General features: G+C 40.3%; 1 protein-coding gene across 3 annotated transcripts; it reads left to right on the forward strand.

Annotated features, from left to right (window-relative positions):
- Window positions 1-6,193: 6,193 nt before the first annotated feature.
- LOC133918343 (glucan endo-1,3-beta-glucosidase 6-like) lies at window positions 6,194-11,597 on the forward strand. Of its 3 annotated transcripts, none has more exons than XM_062362187.1 (3): window positions 6,194-6,557; window positions 6,898-7,784; window positions 10,260-11,597. In XM_062362187.1, exons 2-3 carry the CDS (start codon window positions 7,435-7,437, stop codon window positions 11,377-11,379), a joined length of 1,470 nt encoding a protein of 489 aa, XP_062218171.1. In that variant the 5' UTR covers window positions 6,194-6,557; window positions 6,898-7,434; the 3' UTR covers window positions 11,380-11,597. The 3 variants fall into 3 exon arrangements, with proteins under 3 accessions (XP_062218171.1, XP_062218170.1, XP_062218172.1); XM_062362186.1 differs by having other exon boundaries at window positions 7,069-7,784; XM_062362188.1 differs by having other exon boundaries at window positions 7,372-7,784.
- The last annotated feature ends 11,512 nt before the right edge of the window (window positions 11,598-23,109 follow it).

The raw sequence follows: 23,109 nt of genomic DNA on the forward strand, positions 1-23,109 counted from the left end.
CTGCAACAAACTATAGATAATAAGCCGGCTAATTCTCCAACAAAAATGTATTAGAAATGCACAATGCAAGAATAAAAATATCCGCTCTAATCATGAAAGATGATGTTTCCCGTCTTCTCTGAGTGGCTTTATAGTAGTGTCATAACGTGATCCAACATAAATACAAATATTGACCAAAACCATGTCATGTTCAATCTTAACCTAGCCAAGTCCTGATATAGGCAAACTTGTTCATCTAAACCAAAGTTACTCTAACTTTCAAAGGTGGTTCGACTTGAATCGACAGAAGTATCTTTGTTTTCCAACAGGAACTGCTAGAAGTATCTTTACAAACAATTGTTAGATATATGTGGGCCTAACCCATAATATTTAAGAAGAAATCTAAGTGTCATAAAGGAGATAAAAAGTATGTAAAGTAGTATAGATCTTTTTTCTTAGTCTTTTTGACCGTTCTATAAAGATGGGTTAAGAGTAGTATCTTGATCTAGTGAGTCTAGATTTGGTTAAAGACTTTATTAGTGTTTTAAGAGTAACAAGTGTGCAATCTAGCTATAGTCTAGGTTTGATCTTGGTCAAGCGAAACTATTAACTTGTTACTCTTGATGGTTGACAACACCTAGCCGATCGTTAATGATTGGAGGTGTCTCACTGAGCTCTTGGAGTTCTTGTTGGAGCCACGAGAAGAGCTATGTGTTTGGTTTGATGCTCACTAATCTGGAGATAGAGAAGTGATAATCACGAGTGAGAACTTGAGACTTCGTGACTCAAAGGGAGCAATATCCATGTGGATGTTCCAACGATAGAGAAGTGATAATCACGAGTGAGAACTTGAGACTTCGTGACTCAAAGGGGAGCAATATCCATGTGGATGTTCCAACGATAGAGAAGTGATAATCACGAGTGAGAACTTGAGACTTCGTGACTCAAAGGGGAGCAATATCCATGTGGATGTTCCAACGAGGATTAGAGGGAGTGCTAAGTTCTCGATACATTAGGAAAAAATTGGTGTTCATGTCCATCTCCTTATTTTTCCATATTTACATTTGAGTATTTTATTTCTTGCAAGCTTTTCTTTCCGTATTTAGTTTGTGTTCTAGCTTACTTGTTTTTCGTGCTTCCGTCTAGTTTGATCGTGTAGTCGTATTTCAATTCATCTAGGCTAAGGTTGCTACTTGTTCTAAATTTCGGTATGAGTAAATTTTTAATAGCCCAATTCACCCTCCTCTTTGGCCTTTAGATCATTTCAATTGTTATCAGAACCTTATACTCTTGATAGGCTTAAAATTCTAGAGCAATAGCCCCCGGGAATGTAAGTATTATGCCAAGGTTCGAGAGAAATAAATTCTCCAATTGGAAAGTTCACATGACGAGCTATCTTGAAGCTATTTTACTTGAAGTTTGGCTAGCTGTTTCCATTAGATTTGATCAACTATTTACCGAACAACAAATTAGATGAAATGATAAGGCTACAAATGCTATTATATCATGCAAATACAACTACCATGTTTTTAGTTCGTCATTTTATTATATTGCAAACATGAGTTTAATATGATCAAGGAATTAGGACTTGCCTCAACAAAGGTTAATTCACGATTGATCTTGTCATTCGAGCATCCCGGGTTCTTCATCATCGATCTCACCTTCAGTTCCTTCCTCGTGTTCTTGCTTAGATTCTCGTCTCCGAGCCTACGCAAATTAATGATGAAAAAGCGCACAACGACTAAGCAAAGGAATACCAAAACAATACTAAAGGAACACCAAAGCGAAAGAAGAACAACTAAGAAAACGACGAAAGCTAACCTAGTAGGAAGATGATAGACAACTCTAAGCTAAGCAGAACTTACATACAAAGACTAACGAGATTATTTAGCGAAGCTAGGTTAAATTGATAACCTAGTTGTTTTATAGATTTAAGAGAAAGACTAAACAATTATTACGACTATGTGAGCGTCTAATAGGTTAACAGTCGAAAAGCGACAGTTAGTGTTTCTACACATAGGTGAGTGCACGTGTATAAACATAAACGTACGTGTGATACTTACGTTTATATGTATGTAAGAAGGTATACATATATACGTAGGTATGACTCTAGACAATTAATATGTTTTAAATGTCGAGATTAATTATTCTAATCTATAACATTATAACATGATTATCTAGTAATTAATTTTAATTACCCTTTGTTTCTTAATTGCCACTCTAATTAAGTTAAATTTTATTGCTATCATAAAAACATACATGCAATTAATTAATTAATTAATTGCATTAATCTAAGTAATCAATTACAAATGTTAAATTATTCTATCATATTCTAACAACACATAGTTATTACCTAAGCAGCTACACTAATTAACTTGTTATATTAATTATACTAAGATTAAACTATAGATTATAGCATGAAATGACAATCTACTCTAAACATTAAACAAAAATATTAATCTATACTTAAGCTAGGATAACACATGTGACCATACTGCGATTATTACCTAATCATGGTTATTGAGTTACCTAAACTCAAGTTTAAATAAAGAAGACAAAATTAATTCTAGTTAAACGTCGCGACATGAATTAAATAGCAGATGAATAAATTAAATAAATTCAAAAAATTACAAGATTTGGCCATCAGGTAGATTCTGATTTTAGAGGAATATCGGCAAAAGAATAGCCAAAATTGGAGTTGAAACGGAGGAGATATGGTGTTCGGAATATTTATCGAAAAGGAAAATCCTAAAAAAGAAAAGAAAAGGAGCTACTGTTATGTGGACTTGGTCCGCGAAGCTGTGAACTATAGTGGCTTGTGAGGGGATGTTGTTTTGTGGGCTCGGTGCATGGATTTGGTGGACCAATAGAGTTGTGGGTGGCCGGTCCATTGTAGACTAGCTTGTGGACAGGGCCGGACCGCCAGTGGGCCCACACGACAGTGATATGAGGGAGAGGATAAGGAGATAAGGCCGGTGAGGCAACCTCCATGCGTGTGGCTCACGAAGGGAGGCCGGATGAGAGAGGCGGCATGCTGGAAGATGGAGGCCGGAGGGGAAGAGATGGCCGACCGCAGAGTGAAGGTAGGGGGAGAAGATCCTACCGGCGATTGGGAGATGGTCGGAGGGAGCTCGCCGGGTGACGGAGGCGCAGAGAAGGTGGAGACGGCAGGAAAAGCCGGGACGGAAGCCTCGGCTGAGCTCACTGGCGGTGGCAGGGAAGGTCGGGCTGGTGGAGGGCGTGGCGCGATGCGGTGTGTGTTGGCCGAGTGGCGCGATGGAGTGGGGCTACGGAGGCACGCACGGCGCAGCGCGCACGGCGATGCGGGAAAGGGGAGAAGGCCGGAGGGGCGAGAGGCTCTCGACGGCAGTGGCCTCGACCGAGCAGCAGGCAGCGCGGTTGTGCGCATGGTGGTAGCACGTCTCGGGGCTGCGCGGATGGATTGTCGCGAAAGCGAAACTGCTAGCCGGGTCGGTCAGGCTACGTGGTGCGGTGGCAGCACGGCTTGAGGCCGGGCAGTGGAAGGACGAAGGCGCGATGTAGGGCGACAGCGCGCTAGCGGGACGGCACCGCAAAAGGAGGAGGAGGAGGAGGAAGGAAGGGGGTGCTCACCGTGGAGAGAGGCTAGACAGCGACGACACAGAAGGCTGTAGCGGCATTGCAGGAGGCGAGCGGTGGCGCACGAGGTGAAGATCGGATTGGGTGATTCAATGAATGACTTGAATTTGAATTGGATCGAGTAATTCAAATTGTATTTGAATTGGAGATTGAAATGACTTCAAAAAGAGGATTCAAATTGCATGTGAATACCAATTCGATGATGATTTGTATGAATCTGGATTTGAAATATTTGGGATTAAATTCAAATAGGAATATTTGAATTTGGATCTAAATTTGAATTTGGCATTAATCCAAATAAGAGTATTTGAGTTTAGGATTTGGATTCGATTGAGTTTCAGATGAAAAGAATCTAAGAAATAGATTTGAATTTGAGATAGGTTCAAATTCATATCTCCACTCAAAGAACCATAAAAATAATTAAACCAAAAATGCATATGCTCAATTTGTTGTAACGTTTAATTGGGAAATTAATTTGGTGATCTCTGGAATACTTAGCCAAAATAATATATTTGAATACACATATACAAGTATATACATATTCAAATATATATTTCCTTGATTTTTATACTGATTTAATAGTTAGAAAAAGTTTTAATTTGAAGTGAATTTTGCTATATTTTTATATGCTAAAACTCAGGGTGTTACACATCTGGTGTTCACGTTTTCTGCAGGATGTGCTCTGAGTTGAAGTTTTTTTATTTTGTGTTAACCTAGAGATGTTTTGAAGTGTGGAGAAATATGTTTGCTTGTTTCAAGGTGTGCAGGTGACAGATGCAATTTGGTGGTCGACGACGGGTGATCGAGGCTTAGCGGGTGCTTGGTGCCGGATGATCAAGAAGGGCCAGACGAAGTCAAATGTGATCCTAGCTGTACACATGAAGGTCAAGCAAAGCATGAAATGGAGGATGGAGACAACATGTTGATAAAGTCAAGCGAAGGGGATACCGATGCAAGTGACAAGACGACCCGAGGGATCAGGAGAGGGAGAGACTTATCGGTGATCAAGATCGCAAGATGGAGGATGCACGCCATTGTTAGAGCACTTGCTTCAAGTGGGAAAAAAGTGGTGGCTAGTCACGCTTTGAGAAGCATGCTAGGGTTTTGCGGTTTAGCCTCAAAATCGTGGAAGGACTGTAGGAGTACGTGACACCATCGTAAAGCTTACGTCGAGGTGAAGCCAAGTTGTGAAGGCGTCACACACATTGTAAGAGCAGTTACCACATAAGAACACGCATTGTAAAAGCAGCTACCACATAATAATACGCATTCTAAGAGCAGTGACCACACAAACACACATATTATAAGAGCAGTTATCATATAAACACACGCATTGTAAAAGTAGTTATCACACAAGCACGTACATTGTAAGAGCAGTTATCGCATAAGCACACATATTGTAAAAATTTATAATCACACAAGCACACATATTATAAGAGTAATTATCACGTAAGCATGCACGTTGTAAGAATATGTAAGAGTAGTTAACACATAAGTGCATATGTTGTAAGAATTTGTAAGAGCGGTTACCGTATAAGGACACGCGTTATAAAAATATGTAAAAACAGTTATCATACAAGCACACGCGTTGTAAAAATAGTCACCACACAATCAATGGCAAGAGAAGGTATTCTCACAACTCTATTTTATTTAGGTGACTATACCCACTTTTGGCAACAAACCAAACACCGCCACAAACTTTTACCAAATATTTATAATAGCAATCCAAACAAATGCCACACAATATTTGTCACGACTAACATGTGGCATAGCTACGAACCAAATACTCACATTTTGCTATAAAATTAGTCAAAGCCATAAGTGTAGCTAACGCCTAATGTTAGACACGACAAATTTAATGGCCAACCGAACAAATATGCTATCTTTAATAATAAGAATTTTTTTTCTCTGTTACAGATTATCTATACATATATGTATTAGCTCTATATGTGTGGTTTATGTTTAGCAAGAGAAGCACAAATGGACGGTGACACTGCATACACGCATTTAGGGTTGATGGTCAAGAATTTTTTTATCCAATTTAGAAGACAATCTAAACTACGAATAACGGCTCTTTCCCGATAAACCAGAGCATCCCACTTTTGATTGGATTTTTTTTCTTTTTACTTTTTTAGTTAGGTACATGTTAGTTATGAGAGGCTGAGAATGTTTCCTTAACCTATATAATATACTACCGATAGAAGGTTGATGAGCAATAAAGCTTCTATTTTTAAAAAAGGTTCGAAGAGACCCTTGCCAACCAATGACGCTACTTCATACAAAACACCACACATACAACCTCTCTGCCACTGTCACTTGGGTCCCGATGGAGACGTCCTCAAGCATGTCACCTCAGCATGGTCAGACCTCGGTTCATGCCGATGACGTGGATCCAATGAGGCGCCGTACTGACATTTTAACAGCGTCGCTATCGATGCACTGCTGTCCTCATCACTTTGTTTACTTGCTGCGAATCTGTTTCTTCAGAGAGGTTAACAGAAGATGTTTGCTTAGTTTAATAGTCTCAATGTGAGCTGTAGCAACCAGACAAGCAAAGAAAGAAATAAAAACTGACAGCAGCAGCAACATATGCGAACATTGTAGCCTTTTTAGAATGCAGTGGGCGGATTACCAATGCATTTTAGGGACTTTTTAGAGTGGAGCAGTGGGGAATATCGTAGCCTTTTTTTTAGTACTTTCCTTTCCTTTTATTTTTATTTTGGCCTTTAAATCTCATCCTCTCTGCACAAATAGTGTAAATATCTTGGATTGACATGCTCAGCGAGGAATCTCCTTTCTCATTTATTTAGTGTTGCAGAGCTTCATCATCTCCTTCATTCTCAGTCTGTCACTCACCACTCTATGCGCTGGCTGGGCACCGCTGTCACTCCTTGCAGCTGCAGCTGTGTGAATTGAGTGCTACATGTCGTCAATTTTCTGAGGTTCTTGGAGCCTTGGAGGTAACCATTTCACTATGCTAGATTAGATCAAACAAAGTCCTTTCTTTTCACCATCTCTCACCTTTTTTTATTCAATCCTAGGCTCAAATCAAATCTTTTCTTGTTCTCTTTTCGCCCTTGCAAATCCTGGGTACTGAAAACCTAAAGGTAGCGTTTGATAACTGAAAAAAGAGGAGTAGAATAGAGAAAATAAAATGAATAGAGAGTTAGTATAGAAACTAGAAAAGAGATAGATAACTGAGATTGAATTTCAATGATCACATCCTTTTTCCTTTCTCATTCCAAACTACATCCAAACGGTTAAGGTCATCTTGTTTACCCCCTCTGTTTGTTTTGTCAGCGTTCATCTAAAAAAAAGAAGAAAAACTTTGGCAGTGTTCTTTATTGCTATCTATCTGCCTCCTTGCTATCCTCGTCAGCCAATTTACTCACACCTGGGGCCTGGGGGCTTGCATGCCATCAATGCTCCATCTGTGATGATCATGTGAACATCTGCATTTTGCTATCACAGGAAATCCCCTCTCATGGTCCACAGTAGGTGGAGTTTGGCTGGACTTCATTTATTCCCAAATATTCGAGCTTTTGAAGCTTTAATTGTTCACAAATTCCTGTGTTGTTGGGAAACACAGCGCCCCTTTGGGTGAAGCTTTGGCCCTCGCACCTCGTTCCAGCAAAGATTTCAACTTTTTTTTGAGGTTCTGATAGCTCAAGAATAATATTTCTGCTACTGTTCTTGGAGCTTTGCTCTTGCCGGTTTCCAAGATCCCTCCTTTTTCAGATCATTTCCAAGATCTGAGCTTGAGAGTTCTTGTAGCAAAGCAAAGGAATCCACCAAAAAACCCAAAGATTCGGAGCTTGGAGCTGGAGTAATCCTTCCATGGGTTCCTGGTCCGGCCATGGAACGGCGGCGGTGGCCGTGGCGCTTGTTTCTTGGCTGTGCTTCGCGGCGGCCGGCGTCGGCGCGATTGGGGCGAACTGGGGCACGCAGGCGAGCCACCCGCTGCCGCCGGACACGGTGGTGCAGATGCTCAAGGACAATGGGTTCCAGAAGGTGAAGCTGTTCGACGCCGAGGATGGCACCATGAACGCCCTCAAGAAGAGCGGGCTGGAGGTGATGGTCGGCATCCCCAACGATTTGCTGCTGACTATGGCGACAAGCATGAAGGCCGCGGAGAAGTGGGTCGACAAGAACGTCTCCAACTTCCTCAACGACGGCGTCAACATCAGGTATTTGCTTCTGTGTTTGTGCAGCTTCTGATTACCGTTACTGCTCTGCAGTTCACTCAAGGTACTGATGCTTGGTAGCTCGTGCTAGTTGGAGTGTGAAATTCCAGTCCTAATGATCTAGGATGAATTGTGAGTCTAGAATAGTGGGGAAATAAGATGGTTTTCTTATTGCTGTCCATTTGTCTGGATTGGTGGCGAACAATTGAAGCTCATGCTCATCATAGCTGGTTGAATGATTGACTTGGAAAGTAGTAACTCATCATCTACGAACAGGAGAAATGGTCGGCATTTTTCCAATGCATTCAGTACTTCCCGCGCCTGCATGGGCACATCAGTGCATGCAGTAGTATGGATATGAGAAACGCCGGGATTTTTGTTGGTGCATCTAGTGCTTTCCACGCCTGCTTGGATGGATCAGTGCATACCATAGTTTGTGCGTGAGAAACGGTCGGTGTGTTTGTTTCAACCCCAAATTTGGGGATTTATGTTTCATTAACCTGTGCACACACCACCTGATCGATGCCTGCACCAGTGTACCGTTTTGAAGAATTTACTTTGCTGGTCACTTAGCTAGGTTTGTGAAGCATGTTTCTTTGTTATATGGAATCGTGAAATGTGCAGTAAGAATTTCACTGAGCATTGCAGCCCATGGTGCCATTTGACTGCACTGGAAATCACATCAATGCGACAAGGTTTATCAGTTTCATGTTTTGAATAAAGATGTTAGCGGTCAGCCACTTGTGAGTACTAGCTTTCAAATGTCCCTTTTTTTCTCAGAAAACAAAACCTTTTCTTTTGAAATAAATGCTTTCAAATGAACCTGATTCATGAAGATGCTCAGTAGCATTCAGTTGCTTCTTGATATGCTTTAAAGATATGGACCTTGCACCATGGAGGAAATACGTCCTTTTTTGGCCAGTCCTAGCTTCTGCATTTATAATTTAGTCAATTTACCCCAGGCCTTTCTCCTGTCACTACTTTACGCCTCTCCTTTCACTTTCCGTTGGGTTGTGTGGACTGCTTGATGGGTAGACGACCTATTTATCATGCTATTACTCTAAATGTAGAGACTTATTTCATAGAAGTATTTTACCAGAAGTTGGAAGGTTCAGTTTTTCACATAATTTTTAAACATCATGTGTGGTTCTAGAGGGAAAACTAAAATTTTTAGTGAAAATTGTTTTTTTTTTGCATCAAGAGTATATCCTAACTAGGTATTGTTTGTGCGCCTTCTCTATGTTTTAAGAGTATTTTCGAACTATTGTTCACACATGGAGGATCCCTAGGTCCACATATCAAACTGCAATACCTTTATAAAATATATCAAACTGCTAAATAACACATACCTGAAAAAATGCTTATAAAACATTGAACCTGACATTCACAGAGTACACTTGTTACGCATCTAGCAATTACCATCTCAATATATACTGTAGCGCAAAGCTTTATTTCTTTTTATTTTTACTTTTAAATTCTCTTGATTATATTACCCGGTTGGTGCCCTCCATTTGTTCTTCCGTGAGTCTCGAATTAATCAGCATATTCTGCACATATTCGAGCACCATGCCATATTAAATTGCTCTCTTCCCCCTGCCTCGATCCATAGTAGCATCAATGCTTGCAAGCAGAGCGCTTGAAAAGCAAAAGCAAGCTACATATGCAGAACGCAGAACAGGTGCAATGGTTACTTCCTTTTTGCCTATCTACAGTAGCTGATAGCTTATCAAGAATAACATCAATCTCCTTCTCAGACTCATATTAGGAATCAAATAACAGAATCCAGAAACTATCTGATCGATACTCTTTTCCAGCTGCTATGGAGAACGTACACATATCAAGCTTCTGTATCTTCTTTTTAGAATTTCCATATACACATCTTGTTCAGGCAAGCTGTTTTAACATTTTTGTTGCATGAAGCAAGAGTATGCCTTCATTGTTAAGTACACCCTTGCAATTCTACATAACACTGTACCAGTAGCATTTTTTTTCCTGAACCAGCTATCTATACTTTTACCTCTAATGTTCACTACCCGCTTTATGAGTTATGAACAATAGCTGCGGGAATAAGCATCAGGATGCCATCTGAGCCACTTATATATGTGCGTCATGTTGGCACTTCTGTTTGCACAGCATGTAGTAAATGAAACATGATTTGCAAGATAGTACTTTGCTTCATGCAGTGTTTGCGTAGACGGTCGTCTAGCACATCTAGACGATGACTAGACGCTATCGAGGGCTTGACGTCCAGTCTAGATGCGTATAGCGCATCTAGATATGCGCATCTAGACGACAATTAGACACTAGTCGAGGGGTGACTGCCTGTCTACTTGTAGCGTCTAGGTGAACATTCGCTTCACGTTCTGAATCCCATATCCAACTTCGTTTTGCTAGTAGTGACATATTAATGTCAACTCAAGTTAACTATCCGCATGATCATGTGGTCTCACCTCTTGATTTGTCCTATTGAATTCTTAGGTACGTTGCAGTTGGGAACGAGCCTTTCTTGGAGACATACAACGGAAGCTTTCTACAAACCACTTTTCCTGCCATCAGAAACATACAAAGCGCACTTATAAAGGCCGGTTTGGGCAATCAAGTTAAAGTCACATGCCCTCTCAATGCCGATGTCTATCAGTCATCAACCATCAAGCCTTCTGATGGGGACTTCCGTACGGATATTTATGATCTGATGCTCACGATTGTAAAATTTCTGAGCGACAATGGTGGAGTTTTCACTGTCAACATCTATCCTTTCATAAGCCTCTACAGCGACCCAAACTTCCCTGTGGACTATGCCTTCTTTGAAGGGGCTTCGTCACCTATTGTTGATGGCTCTGTGACATATACAAACATGTTTGATGCAAATCATGACACACTTGTATGGGCTCTGAAAAAGAATGGCTTTGGAAATCTCCCAATCATTGTTGGGGAGATAGGATGGCCGACTGATGGGGACATGAATGCCAATGCTCAGCTCGCCCAACGCTTCAACCAAGGCTTCATGACTCATATCGCTTCTGGGCGAGGGACGCCGATGAGGCCTGGACCGGTTGATGCTTACTTGTTCAGTCTAATTGATGAGGATGAGAAGAGCATACAGCCAGGAAATTTCGAGCGGCACTGGGGGATCTTTACTTATGATGGCCTACCAAAGTATCAACTGAATATGGGGACAGCAAATTCGCGCGGCCTTGTCAGAGCAAAGAATGTGAAGTACCTTGAAAAGAAGTGGTGTGTACTGAAGCCTACCATAAGCCTTAGCGATTCAAGAATTTCAGACAGTGTGAGCTACGCGTGCTCCCTGGCAGACTGCACCAGTCTTGGTTACAAAACTTCATGTGGTCTGCTGGACATACGAGGCAACGTCTCTTACACGTTCAACAGCTACTACCAGAAGAATGATCAAGATGATGTGGCCTGTGGTTTTTCAAACCTCGCAACAACCACAGGCCAAGACCCCAGCACTGGAACATGCAGATTCGGTATCATGATCGAGGTTGACTCAGCCTTCTCATGGAGGCTGCAGCGGTTCAGAAGCGACTGCCTCTTGATGCTTCTGCTTCTGCTTCTCCAACTATGCCTGTCATTCTCATAGATGCATGTTTCATAAGAGATGACCGTGAGGGCATCAGCAATCTGACAGCTTTATGATATTTGATGTCTGTTGTCAGTATCATTCATGTAGAAAACTTTTTTTTGAATCCTCCTTTTTTGGAAGGAAACCGCAGACTGCGGTTCCATCCATGCTCGGATTATTGTTAGTGTAGCTTTGATCCAGCAGTACCATTGTGATGGGAATGATGCTTTGAGCCAGCCATTGGCTCCCAGAAATACGAGGGCATTGCCATTAAACCTAGCAAATGCGGATAGTTGGGATTTCTCAGTTGCACGCTTTACCTGATCATGACCTGAAAGAGTTCGGTTCTGCTTTAGCTTGTAACCAATTGAACCGGTGCATACTGCTATTATGTCTAATCCTTAGCTAATTAACATGATGCCATAGCTATAAGGATCTAGCACCTCGTAACAGCGAAAAGCTAATTAACATGATGCTATAGCTCTAAGGATCAAGCACCTCGTAACAGCGGAAGCATAAGTGTGTACATGTGTTTGGTGATACCATCAGATGAGGTTGAGAAGTGTGATGTAAGCGTAGCTATGCATGATGATGATGGTTGATGCCGTACATACCATCTATGCTGTTGTCGTCGGCGTGATGCAGGTGATGTAGATGTGGTTGTGAGTGAGGGAGAGTTTGGCGGAGATCTTCATAGTAGTCTGACGGCGACCTTTGCTCCACTGCAGTGTACCCTTTAGATCGGTCTAGGTTTTTGGTATGTGAGGGTGTGCGTTAGCTATGTAAGATCAATGCCACTCCCAGTGTTTCCCTTTTATTAATGCGCTGCATGGAACGGGACCACAACCAACGTTAGTTGTGCCCCCGATCAGGGCGCTAAGGTGGGGACGGCTCCCACTTATCTCTCGATCCGTTCTGTTAGAGAACGTTAGCACGAGCTGAGATCAATTCCAATATTCTCCTCCTTAATCGTAAAGCTAACATCATAAATCCACTCTCAATGAAATAACATACCAAGACAAAGCATTACAATGACTAATGAAATGTCACTGAAACCCAAAAACCTATAGTATACCACTCCATCTTAAAATGGAAATTCGTTATTTCTAATGTGAATTGATTTGCATTATGATCCTCTTATCCAGAATCATAGACTTTCTGATAATCCCATGGCGGCAACATGATCACGAAAAATATGGGGTGATAAGCATTTAGTAAGCGAATCCACGAGCATGGACTTAGTGTTTATATGCTCAACATTAATTGTTTGATTCTGGATTCTATCTTTCACAACATGATACTTAATGTCGATGTGTTTAGTAGCACCACTCGACTTGTTGTTACTCGTATAGAAAACCGCAGGTTAATTGTCGCAGTATAATGTAAGTGGTTTTGAAATATTGTCGACCACTCTTAATCTCGAGATAAAGTTCTTTAGCCATACAATGCGTCGTTGACGATACCGCAAGTGTCTGTTTAGAGTTTTTCCACGAGACAGCTCCTTCAGTGAGGGTGAAGATGTAACCTGACATGAATTTTTTAGTATCCACACATCCCGCAAAGTTTGCATTTGAATAACCAACAACTTCAAAGTTATCATATTTTCTAAATATGAGCATGTAGTTCTTAGTGACTTGTAAATAGCGAAGGACTTTGTTAACGACTTTCTAGTGGTTTGGTCCTGGATTTGACTGATATCTGCCAAACATCCCGGTCACAAAAGCTAAATTAGGGCGAGTGCATACTTGAGCATACATAATGCTTCCGACAGCTAAAGCATAAGGAACCGACTTCATCTTATCAGTTTCATATTGGTTCCTCGGACATTGAAATGTTCCAAATTTATCACCCTTAACAATAGGAGCATGCGTAACAGAGCACTTATGCATATTGTATTTCTTCAGTACTCTATCAATATATGCCTTTTGAGGCAAACCTAATACTCCTTTGGACCGATCTAGGTGAATCTCAATACCAAGAACGTAAGAAGCTTCACCGAGATCCTTCATATCGAAATTAGAGGATAAAAATTGCTTGGTCTCAGACAACATATCCTTATCACTGTTATCCAATAAGATATCATCCACATAAAGAACTAAGATAGTGAATTTTCCCCCTTTAAAATTTACGTAAATGCAGTTATCAACTTTATTTTCTTTAAAACCAAATTTTCTAAAGACTTATCAAACTTGAGATACCACTACCTAGAAGCTTAGTTTAGACCAGAAATTGATTTCTTAAGGCGACATTCCAAATGTTCCTTGCATTCCATGACAAAACATTTCGATTGAACCATGTAAACATTTTCTTTCAATTCACCATTAAGGAATATTGTCTTTACGTCCATTTGATACAACTCTAAATCATAATGCGCTACAAGCGTCATAATTATTTTGAAGGAACCTTTACTTGATACATGAGAGAAAGTTTCAAATGTTTCATTATAGTCAATCACTTCTCTTTGCGAGAAGCTTTTAGCTACGAGCCTCGCTTTGAAACTTTCAATGTTCCTCTTAGAGTCATGTTTTGTTTTGCAGACTCATCTACAACATATTATTTTGACTCCGTCGACAATTTCTACTAGATCCCATATATCATTATCGCTCATAGACTTTAATTCATCCTTCATGGCATTAAGCCACTCAGGCGAATGATCACTCATCACGGCCTCTTTATGTGAGTTAGGATCTTCTGCCTTCCCTATGTCATTAACATCCTCATTCATGTAGACAATGTAATCGTTCGACATGGCAGGTCTCATGTCATGCCGTGATCTCCTAATTGGTTCGTTAGGTACTGCGGGATCAGGACTGTGTACTATAGGGGACTATTGAGGCTCATCGTTAGGTGCAATATTAGGAATTTCGGAGACCTCAACAGGGGGTGCATTGACGTTAGTTTCTACTGAATGTGCAACCACCTGGGACATAGAGATGTAGGGCTCTTGGATCAGCGGTGTACGAACATAAACCCGTTTTCCCTCGAGATCAACTTCCCTGAGCTCCAGATTCTCATTTTCAAGAAATACAACATGTCTTGTTTCTACAAACTTAGTGATCCTGTCTGGACAGTAGAAGCGATACCCCTTCGGTTTCTCGGGATATCCGATAAAGTGACAACTAACTATCTTAAGATCTAATTTTCCAATATGTGGATTAAATACTTTAGCTTCAGCTGCACAACCCCACACACGCAAATACTTTAAAGAGGTTTTTCTCTCAGCCATAATTCATAAGATATTTTTGGAACTGATTTATTGGGAACTTGATTAAGAATGTGTGTAGCTGTCTTAAGTGCCTCTATCTACAGTGCAACTGGTAAACAAGAATAGCTGAGCATACTTCGCACCATATCCATAAGCGTGTGGTCGTGTCTCTTAGCTACCTCGTTTTGCTAAGGTTCACTAGATGTAGAATATTGAGCTACTATGCCATTTTTCTGAAAGAATATAGCAAAGGGACTAGAGATTTACCTGTATGGGACATGTCTCCCATAATACTCTCCCCGTGATCCGATCTTACTACTTTAATCTTTAGGTTATGCTGATTTTCTACTTCAGTCTTAAATATTTTGAATTTGTCAAGAGACTCATATTGATATTTAATGGGGTAGATATAACCGTAACAAGAGAAATCATCAGTGAAGGTAATGAATGAATCAAAAACATCCACCGAAGTCACATGAAAAGAACCACAGATATCCGTGTGAATTAATTATAATAATCATGTGCTCCGAGTGGCCCCTTTCTTTATTTGCTTAACGTATTTTCCTTTAATGCAATCCATGTAGTGATCATAGTTAGAGGAGTCTAAAGGTTGGAGAATCTCTTTCTTAATGAGACGCTCTATTCTGCCCCTCGAAATGTGGCCTAAACGACAATGTTATAGTTTCAAAGAAATCTCATTAATTGTACTTCTCTTTCTCTTATAGCTTACATCATAGACATTCATATATACAAATGATTCATTAAGAGGAAGCATATAAAGTTTGTTATGTCGGATGGCAAAACCAATAACATCTGAATTAAACTTAAGAATGCACTTATTATCTCCAAAATTACAATAAAAACCATCATCATCTAACATCAAAACTGAAATGAGATTTCTCCTCATGGAAGGAACATAAACTACATTATTTAGTCTAAGAGTGAAGCCACCATCAAGAACTAATGGAAGGGATCCAACAGCTTCAACTTCAGCTTCCTTCCCATTAGCCACTCTAAGACTTCGCTCCCTCTTTCCTAATGTTCTCACGGTAAAGAATCCCTGTAATGAGTTGGTAACGTGCACAGTAACACCTGAGTTAATCCACCATAAATTAATGAAAAAAACAGCATAAAGAGATTCATCAATGAATATTATTAAATTATTACCCTTCTTTGCGAGCCACTTCAGGAAACCAACACAGTCTTTCTAGTAGTGGTCCTTCTTTTGGGAAAAGTGATATATGTCATCCTTAGATTCTTAAGAGATAGGAGCAGAAGGAGCAGGTGCATTGGGCACCCTCTGCGTTGTCTTGTCGTGCTTAGCAGTGAAATACAACTTCTTCTTAGAGTTGAAATCTCCTTGGAGCTTTCTTTTGTTTTTTGGGCTGTTAACTTGATTAACAAAATCTTTTTTTTCAGCCCTCAGCCTCTCTTCCTCTTGGACACATATCACGATCAAGTCGCTCATGGTCTATTTCTCTTTCTGAGTATTGCAGTTAATATTAAAGGGAGAAAATTCATGAGGGAGAGATGTCATAATGAAATGGACAAGGAAACCATCAGGGATTTCCATTTCCATGCTCTTAAGTTTGGCAGCCATGTTTGTCGTCATCATGATGTGTTCTCTTATGCCGCCGGACTCATAATTATACTTAGTGTTAAGGAGCTTCGTAATTAATGTACTGGCATAAACCTTGGATGTGCCTTTGAATTGCTCATCTATGGATGCCAAGTACATCTTAGCATTTTCTGAGGTTGGGATTGCTCCCCTTATAGCTTCTAAGATCGAGGTCCTTATAATCATGAGTGACATGCGGTTAGACTGCTCCCACTTCTCTGAAAGTGCATCATAAGTTTTTTTTAGTTCATCATAATTCTCCACGTCAATGACAGAAGCACTGGGAGTATCAACCATGAGTGCATAGTCAAGATCCAAAACTCCAAGTACAACAATCACCTTAGCTTTTCAAGCAGGAAAGTTCTTCCTGTAAGTTGCTCTATGCCGTCAATTATGGCGGCAATAGAGGAAGCATTAAGAGTTGAAGAGAAAAATTAGGCTAGATTAGAAAATTTATCATAAAGAAATAATTTGCACGAAAATAACCATGTGTTGGTGTGATTAAAATCATGCCAAAAACTCTAATATGCATCACCGTTGGGCAGAAGACGGAAAAGAATTTAAATTAATACATAAAATGACACATAATTACAATCAACTTTAGTCAGAAAGTAATTATGAACCTACATAAATTAACCGTAAAATTATCTAGACAAATCTTCTCGTTGGTTCCAATTCGTCCAGAGAATTAATCGTAATTTTTATCCATTAATAATCATTAATTTTGGACTATAATACAGTGCATAAATGGTTTTTTATTTAAAAATTCACTAGATAAAACATAAGAAAAAGTAAAAACCCAATACTTAAAGAAAACAACCCAAAAGGGACTCTCAGCCTGGCCTGACCCGATCCACGCACGCACCGGTGAAGCATCTAGGCCCCTATTTCGTGTTTTGGTAATTAATGGCAATAATTTTTTTTTTTGAACTAACATGTTTATTTGAGTTATAAAAATTTTAGTCGCAAAGGTGTTACGAAGCTAGAAGAAGTATGTGTGGAAAATATGAAAATGGCTAGCTCAATGTAAAGGTATAATTGTAGGGTATTTCTTTTGCCAGTCAAAGGAGATTAGAGAAAAAAATTGACTAGATTGATAACATAAGTGTCATACTATTAAGAGGGGTTGATGTGCGTTTACTTGAGACATCTAAAGTTCCACAATTGCTCAAACTTGCATTTCATATAGAGTGAAAAATTTATTTTGAGAGAAACCAAAGAAAGACAGTATTTTAGTGTTTCTAAGTTGTGGCGGTCTGACCACCGGAACGATCGGTCTGACCGCTATATAGAAAAGACTGTTATGTTCAAGTTTCAAGTGTCGCAATTTGACCGAAGGGCTTTGCCGATCTGATCGATGTATAACCATGTTTGAGATGTGTTCGGATCTCAGTCCCAATATGACCGTGGCGTGGCCCGGTATGACTGCCAAGGAACAGAGGGATTCACACCATCTTCTCTGGCTGGCAGTCTGATTGCCGGGCATGGCCGATCTGACCGTACAAGAACAGTGAGTTTTGGCACTCTGTTCTCTACTCGAGGTTTGACCGAGAGGGTTGGCGGTTTGACCACCAGCCTGTGTCAAAAGTAATCATCATAACTTTATAGCCGTTTAACGGCTGACGATCTGATTGCCAGTTGACTTGCTGTCTAATCACCAGTGTTACGGAAGTGTCAAATCAACAGAAATAGTCATATTTTAGAGTGTGACCTATATATAGTCGCTTGGCTGGTTCAAGGGAGCGAGCTAGCACTTCACTATAACTTATTTGAGTTCTTGCCTTCCTACTCTCCCTATCTTGGCTTAGTGTTTGTATTTTTTAGAGTGTGAGAGCATCTAGTGAATAACTTTGAAAAGTTTGAGCATTGTGGCACTAGTGATCCTTCAAGCAAGCGTCATCGACTTGTCACTCTTAGAGGTTACCACCTCCTATATGGCTTGAAGGTTGTTGCATTGTTGAGCCCTTAAAAGAAAATTATGAAGGAGCCACAATTGTGATTGTGAGAGGCTTTGGACACGCCTTACCGAAGAGGCAACGTGCTACTCTAGTAAATCGAGGTATTGAGTATTCTTATTATATTCCAGCTTATGATCAAGTTGCTCGATGTGAGCCTTTTCTCGTGTGAGAATTGGATACTTGATAGAGAAGCGGTTAGAAGCTTGAACTCACCTCAACATGGATTAGAGGTGATCGACAAATCACCGATACTACAGGATAAATTTCATGTGTCATCCTTTGAGCTATTACTTTCATGCAATTTATCTTTTTTACAATATAAATTGTTGCATGTCACCCTAGGATTGTAAATCTTTACATAGCTCTTAGTTGTTTTCATATTGCTCTAGTGATCTTTAGTTTATTTTCGCAAGTTTGGTTGATCGCTTAGCAATTTGCTTTAAAACCGCATGTTCACCCCTCCTCTATTCGGTATCCTAGATTCTACAACCGGCTTGATGGCCTCGACGCTTCTCGACCGTCCATCGTGATCGACGGTCGTCTGCTGTTTTCACGGGGTCAAAACAGTGGAGCGGCGTCGGTCGCCCTAACCCTAACCCCATTCTTCCTCCTCTCCTCCGAAAAATACGATCGCAACGAGAGAGAGAGAGAGAGAGAGAGAGAGAGAGAGAGAGAGGCAGTCGCCATGAGAGATGAGAGGTCACTGCAACTAGATCCGGCGAAAGAGAGAAGAAGAGGAAGGCAAGAAGATGCCACCATAGGTTGGCTCACCGGCGCTCGCGTGCGACAACGGTTGCGCACAGCTCCGTCGAGCCGGTCTATGGAGGTGTCGTGAAGGTGACATGCGCACGCGGTGAAAGAGAGGCATACTCCGACACGAGAAGACGGCGACGAGGCGACGAGGTCCGGATGATCTGCGCCGGAGAAGAGGAGCTCGAGGCTCCAACGGGCGTGACAATGACGAAGAGCGCCAAAAACCCGTAAGACCTCTGCCCTTTCTTGCTTGCTCTTGGGTTCTAAAGTGGGGATTTACGGGTTTAGGTCTTCAAAAATGGGGAAAAGAGCTTGGATTTGGGGAATTAGAGAATTTTCTTAGGTTTTTCATTAGGGTTCTTTCGGATCCCCCCAAATCCCCTCCTTCTATGTGCTACCTGAGACTTATACATGCCCTAAGCCCTCAAACTGATCCGAATAGCACATAAGAATACACATATATGCATAAATTACATCTAATCCGAGCCTCAAAACCCCTAATTCATGTACATGTTATCTAATCCAACACTAATTGGGGCTAATTATCACTAAACATGCTCAATTAACATTAATCCAAGACATAAACAGCCTAAAACATGAATATGAGCATTGATCCGAGCCTAATTCATCTTAAAGATTCATAATTGATAGCTAATTAGTGTAAACCGAAACTAACTAGGCCCGTTTGATCATAAAACGACATCAATCGAACACAATCTAACAAAATAAGGTCTAATGGGTTTGATTAGAGGCAAGTTAGGCTCTGATATCAAATATTATATCTAATCCTTAACTAATTAACATGATGCCCTAGCTCTAGAATCAAGCACCTCGTAACAGTGGAAGCGTGAATGTGTACCTCCGTTCGGTGACACCATTAGATGAGGTTGAGAAGTGTGATGTGGGCGTAGCTATATGTGATGATGATGGTTGATGACATGTAGACCGTCGGTGCTGTTGTCGCCGGTGTGATGCACATGATGTAGATGTGGCTATGAGTGAGGGAGAGCTTGGCGGAGATCTTCAGAGCAGTCTAGCTATGGTCTTCGCTCCATTACAGCGCACCCTTTAGATCGGTCTAGGGTTTTTAGTATGTAGGGGTGTGCGTTAGCTACGTGAGATCAATGCCATCCACGAGTCCTGATGTTCCCCTTTTATTATTGCGTTGTATGGAACGGGACCACAACCAACGTTGGTTATGACTCTGATCAAGACGCTGAGGTGGGGACAGCTCTCCCTTATCTCTCGGTCTGTTCTATTAGAGAATTTAGCACGAGCCGAGATCAATTCTAACAACTGCAATGCAACTTGGAGATCATTTTGATCTGCATTTCACACATATTTTCTTCAGAGAGCATTTTGGTCTGCATTTCTTGCAGATTTTCCTCTGCATTATTGTTCAGTTAAGTCTGATCTGATCACTCAAATGCTGAAATGCGAAGAGCTGAATAATTCAAGATTCAGGGTCAATTCTAGTATTAATCTGCATCCCGACACTGCATGCTATAGCACATCAACTACACACAGATTCAGATCTGAGATGGTCCTGCCCTTCGAATGACCAGGAAAAAAACACCCAGATTTATGCTGTCCAAGGTTACAACTTGCGGCCGTTTGCTGATTGCTGACTCATGCAAGATAATAAAAAAAATGCAGGGCCTACTTTTATAGATGGAAATTCTATGAGACTCTTCACAACTACGAGACACTGATTCATACCGTCATCTCCTAATTCAACGGTTGGTACGCGCAATTGAGAGAAAGAAGAAGGACACGCGATATGCACAATAATATATCTTTTTGTGAGATCGGATCTCATATAACTTTTTTTCTACTTTCATAGCTAGAAGTCAATTTGCAGTACATGCTCAAGTGGACTCATGACACCAACAATGACAGCAAATTTTCTTTGGTCCAGATTCTAAGTACATACGGTAGATCCTAAGTGCCAGCAATTTTCCTATTTGGTTCAGACTCAAGACTATAGCGAGCTATTTCGATAGGGGCAATTCAAATCCGAATTTCAAAACTTGGTTCGCATTTGAACTAAATTCTAAAAATCCCCGGAGCAATCCCCCTTGTCCGAACAGAGGTAAAAACAAATGCATTGGATAACTGTCTTTGCGGTAGCCTTTCGATGAAAAATATAGATAAGATTCCGGATTCTTTTTGGCAATGCAACGCGTGGTGTAGAAACGATGTAGCGACAACACCCGTGGTTGTCAAACTGAAACAATTCATTGATGTGAGATTAGCCGTACAAACCTGCTTGTTGACCAGCTATGTGATGGAGACAAGGGGCTGACCAGGTGGTGGTTGTTTCATAATCTGGATTTATTGCAAGACAATAATCAATCTGCCCACAGTTATAAGTTTTGTTTCGAGTCGTTTTCGATGTTGGCATCTTCTCTGGGTTTTGTTTGGGTTTGGCTGGTGATGTGTCTAATGTGATCTAGATCTGTACTGAAACATCAGATCAATCCAAGAGTCAAATGATTCCACTAAATTAGTAGCGTCAGATAAAGATGGTTAAGGGAGTGTTTGGTTCATATAAAATGATGAATAAGATTTAGCACAATGACAATTAGATTATATATATATATATATATATATATATATATATATAGGACACCTATTCTATACTCCTAGGAGTATGTACTCCCACATGCAATATACCATCTAAACAAACACTTTATACTCTTTTATCATTTTTAGTATACTCTAATACTAATTCTAAGATACTCCAATATGAGTTGTATGAAAAAAAAATCAATGTTAGCCTTTTATTTTTGCTATATACTCTTTTTTATACATAAAAGAAGTATATACGCAAATTAAGATAAAAATTATGGAATTTCATAAAAATTTTCGTGGGATTTGTATTGTAGTATCTTATAATTACTAATGAAGTATATTTAAAGTGATAAAGAAGTATAACTCATGTGTAAAAGTGGTATATGAGAGGTGGGAGTACATACACCCAGGAGTACATACTAGTTTTCCTATATATATATATATATATATATATATATATAATTCAATAGGGTTAGATTCCATGTGCCCCGCTATTGATGACTACCAAAATTAGGAAAATCATTCATTTACCATTCATTGTATCACTCACATGCGGCCAAACATAGTGCCAACCTTTACCTGGCAAACCATCAATCCACCAACAAAATTTAAGAGTATTATTTTTTTAACCTACACCAACAGTTAGACATGACTGACGAGAATCATCAAGCTAAGCTCGTACATAAAGCGTAACAGCTAACAACTACCGATGCTTGCAATTATGGAGCTACCAAAAAATCCGTCATCACATGTTTTTACCGTTTATCACGCGGATCAAAGACGCACAAACTAAGTGGCACCATCACTCTCATCATCACAACAAAGTGTATTACTAGTTCTATTCTCTTTTAGATGTCGTTTTAAGATTTAAGTTTTGTTCTTAAATAAATGTCATTTTCAGTTTTCTAAGTAACCCCTTCCTAAATAGTTCCGATTGAATTTTTAAGAGTCTTAAGACGTTCTCAGTAATCGATGGTTTTCCTGCTAGTTTGTTTAAATACTATATTTGGGATTGGAGGGAGTAGATGGTGGCGTTGGGAGGAATGTTGTAGGAGTTAATTTTAGGTACATTGATTAGAGGATAAGCTGCAATTAGAAGGGGCAAATATGTCACAAGAAGAAGTATTAAGTGGCGCGTTGGTCTCCGTAAAGAACGCTAAAACAAGTAATTTCGAATAGAGGTAGTATCAAACAAAAGAAGCGCCACCTAAAACCGCATCCAACCACACCTTTTGTGGTAGCAAAACAGAGAGAGCAAAAGTGCAGTAGTAGACAGAGAGAGAGGAGAGGTGATCTGAATTCTGAAATCCACCACAAAAAGGTGGTGTCTTTCTTTGCTTCTTTTGTGTGGTTGGCTACCGAACTGGTGGTACTGGGCAGTGTAGTGACCGTAGTAACTGAAAGATCTCAGTAGCAGTAGTGGTTGTTGGTTGCAGCAGCAGTAACAGTCACTAGTGAGCCCTGTTGGGGTGTCAGGGATGGGCATGTGACTTGGTTGTCGGGTGAGGAGGCCGTCGTTAACGGGGAAATGATCCGGTACGAATTGAATGGTTTATTTGTTACATTACTATTTATATTTTATGAATATAAATTTAAATATATTGAATGTGAATACAAATTTGTATCTGAATACGTATTAG

This window comes from Phragmites australis, chromosome 5, assembly GCF_958298935.1.
Source record: "Phragmites australis chromosome 5, lpPhrAust1.1, whole genome shotgun sequence".
Classification (NCBI taxonomy): Eukaryota; Viridiplantae; Streptophyta; class Magnoliopsida; order Poales; family Poaceae; genus Phragmites; species Phragmites australis.

What these genes read in the sequence shown, in the direction of transcription:
- LOC133918343 (XM_062362187.1), top strand. Translation starts at nt 7,435, where the DNA reads ATGGGTTCCTGGTCCGGCCATGGAACGGCGGCGGTGGCCGTGGCGCTT. An exon ending in AACGACGGCGTCAACATCAG is followed by an intron (nt 7,785 to 10,259) that starts GTATTTGCTTCT and finishes TTGAATTCTTAG; the next exon opens with GTACGTTGCAGTTGGGAACG.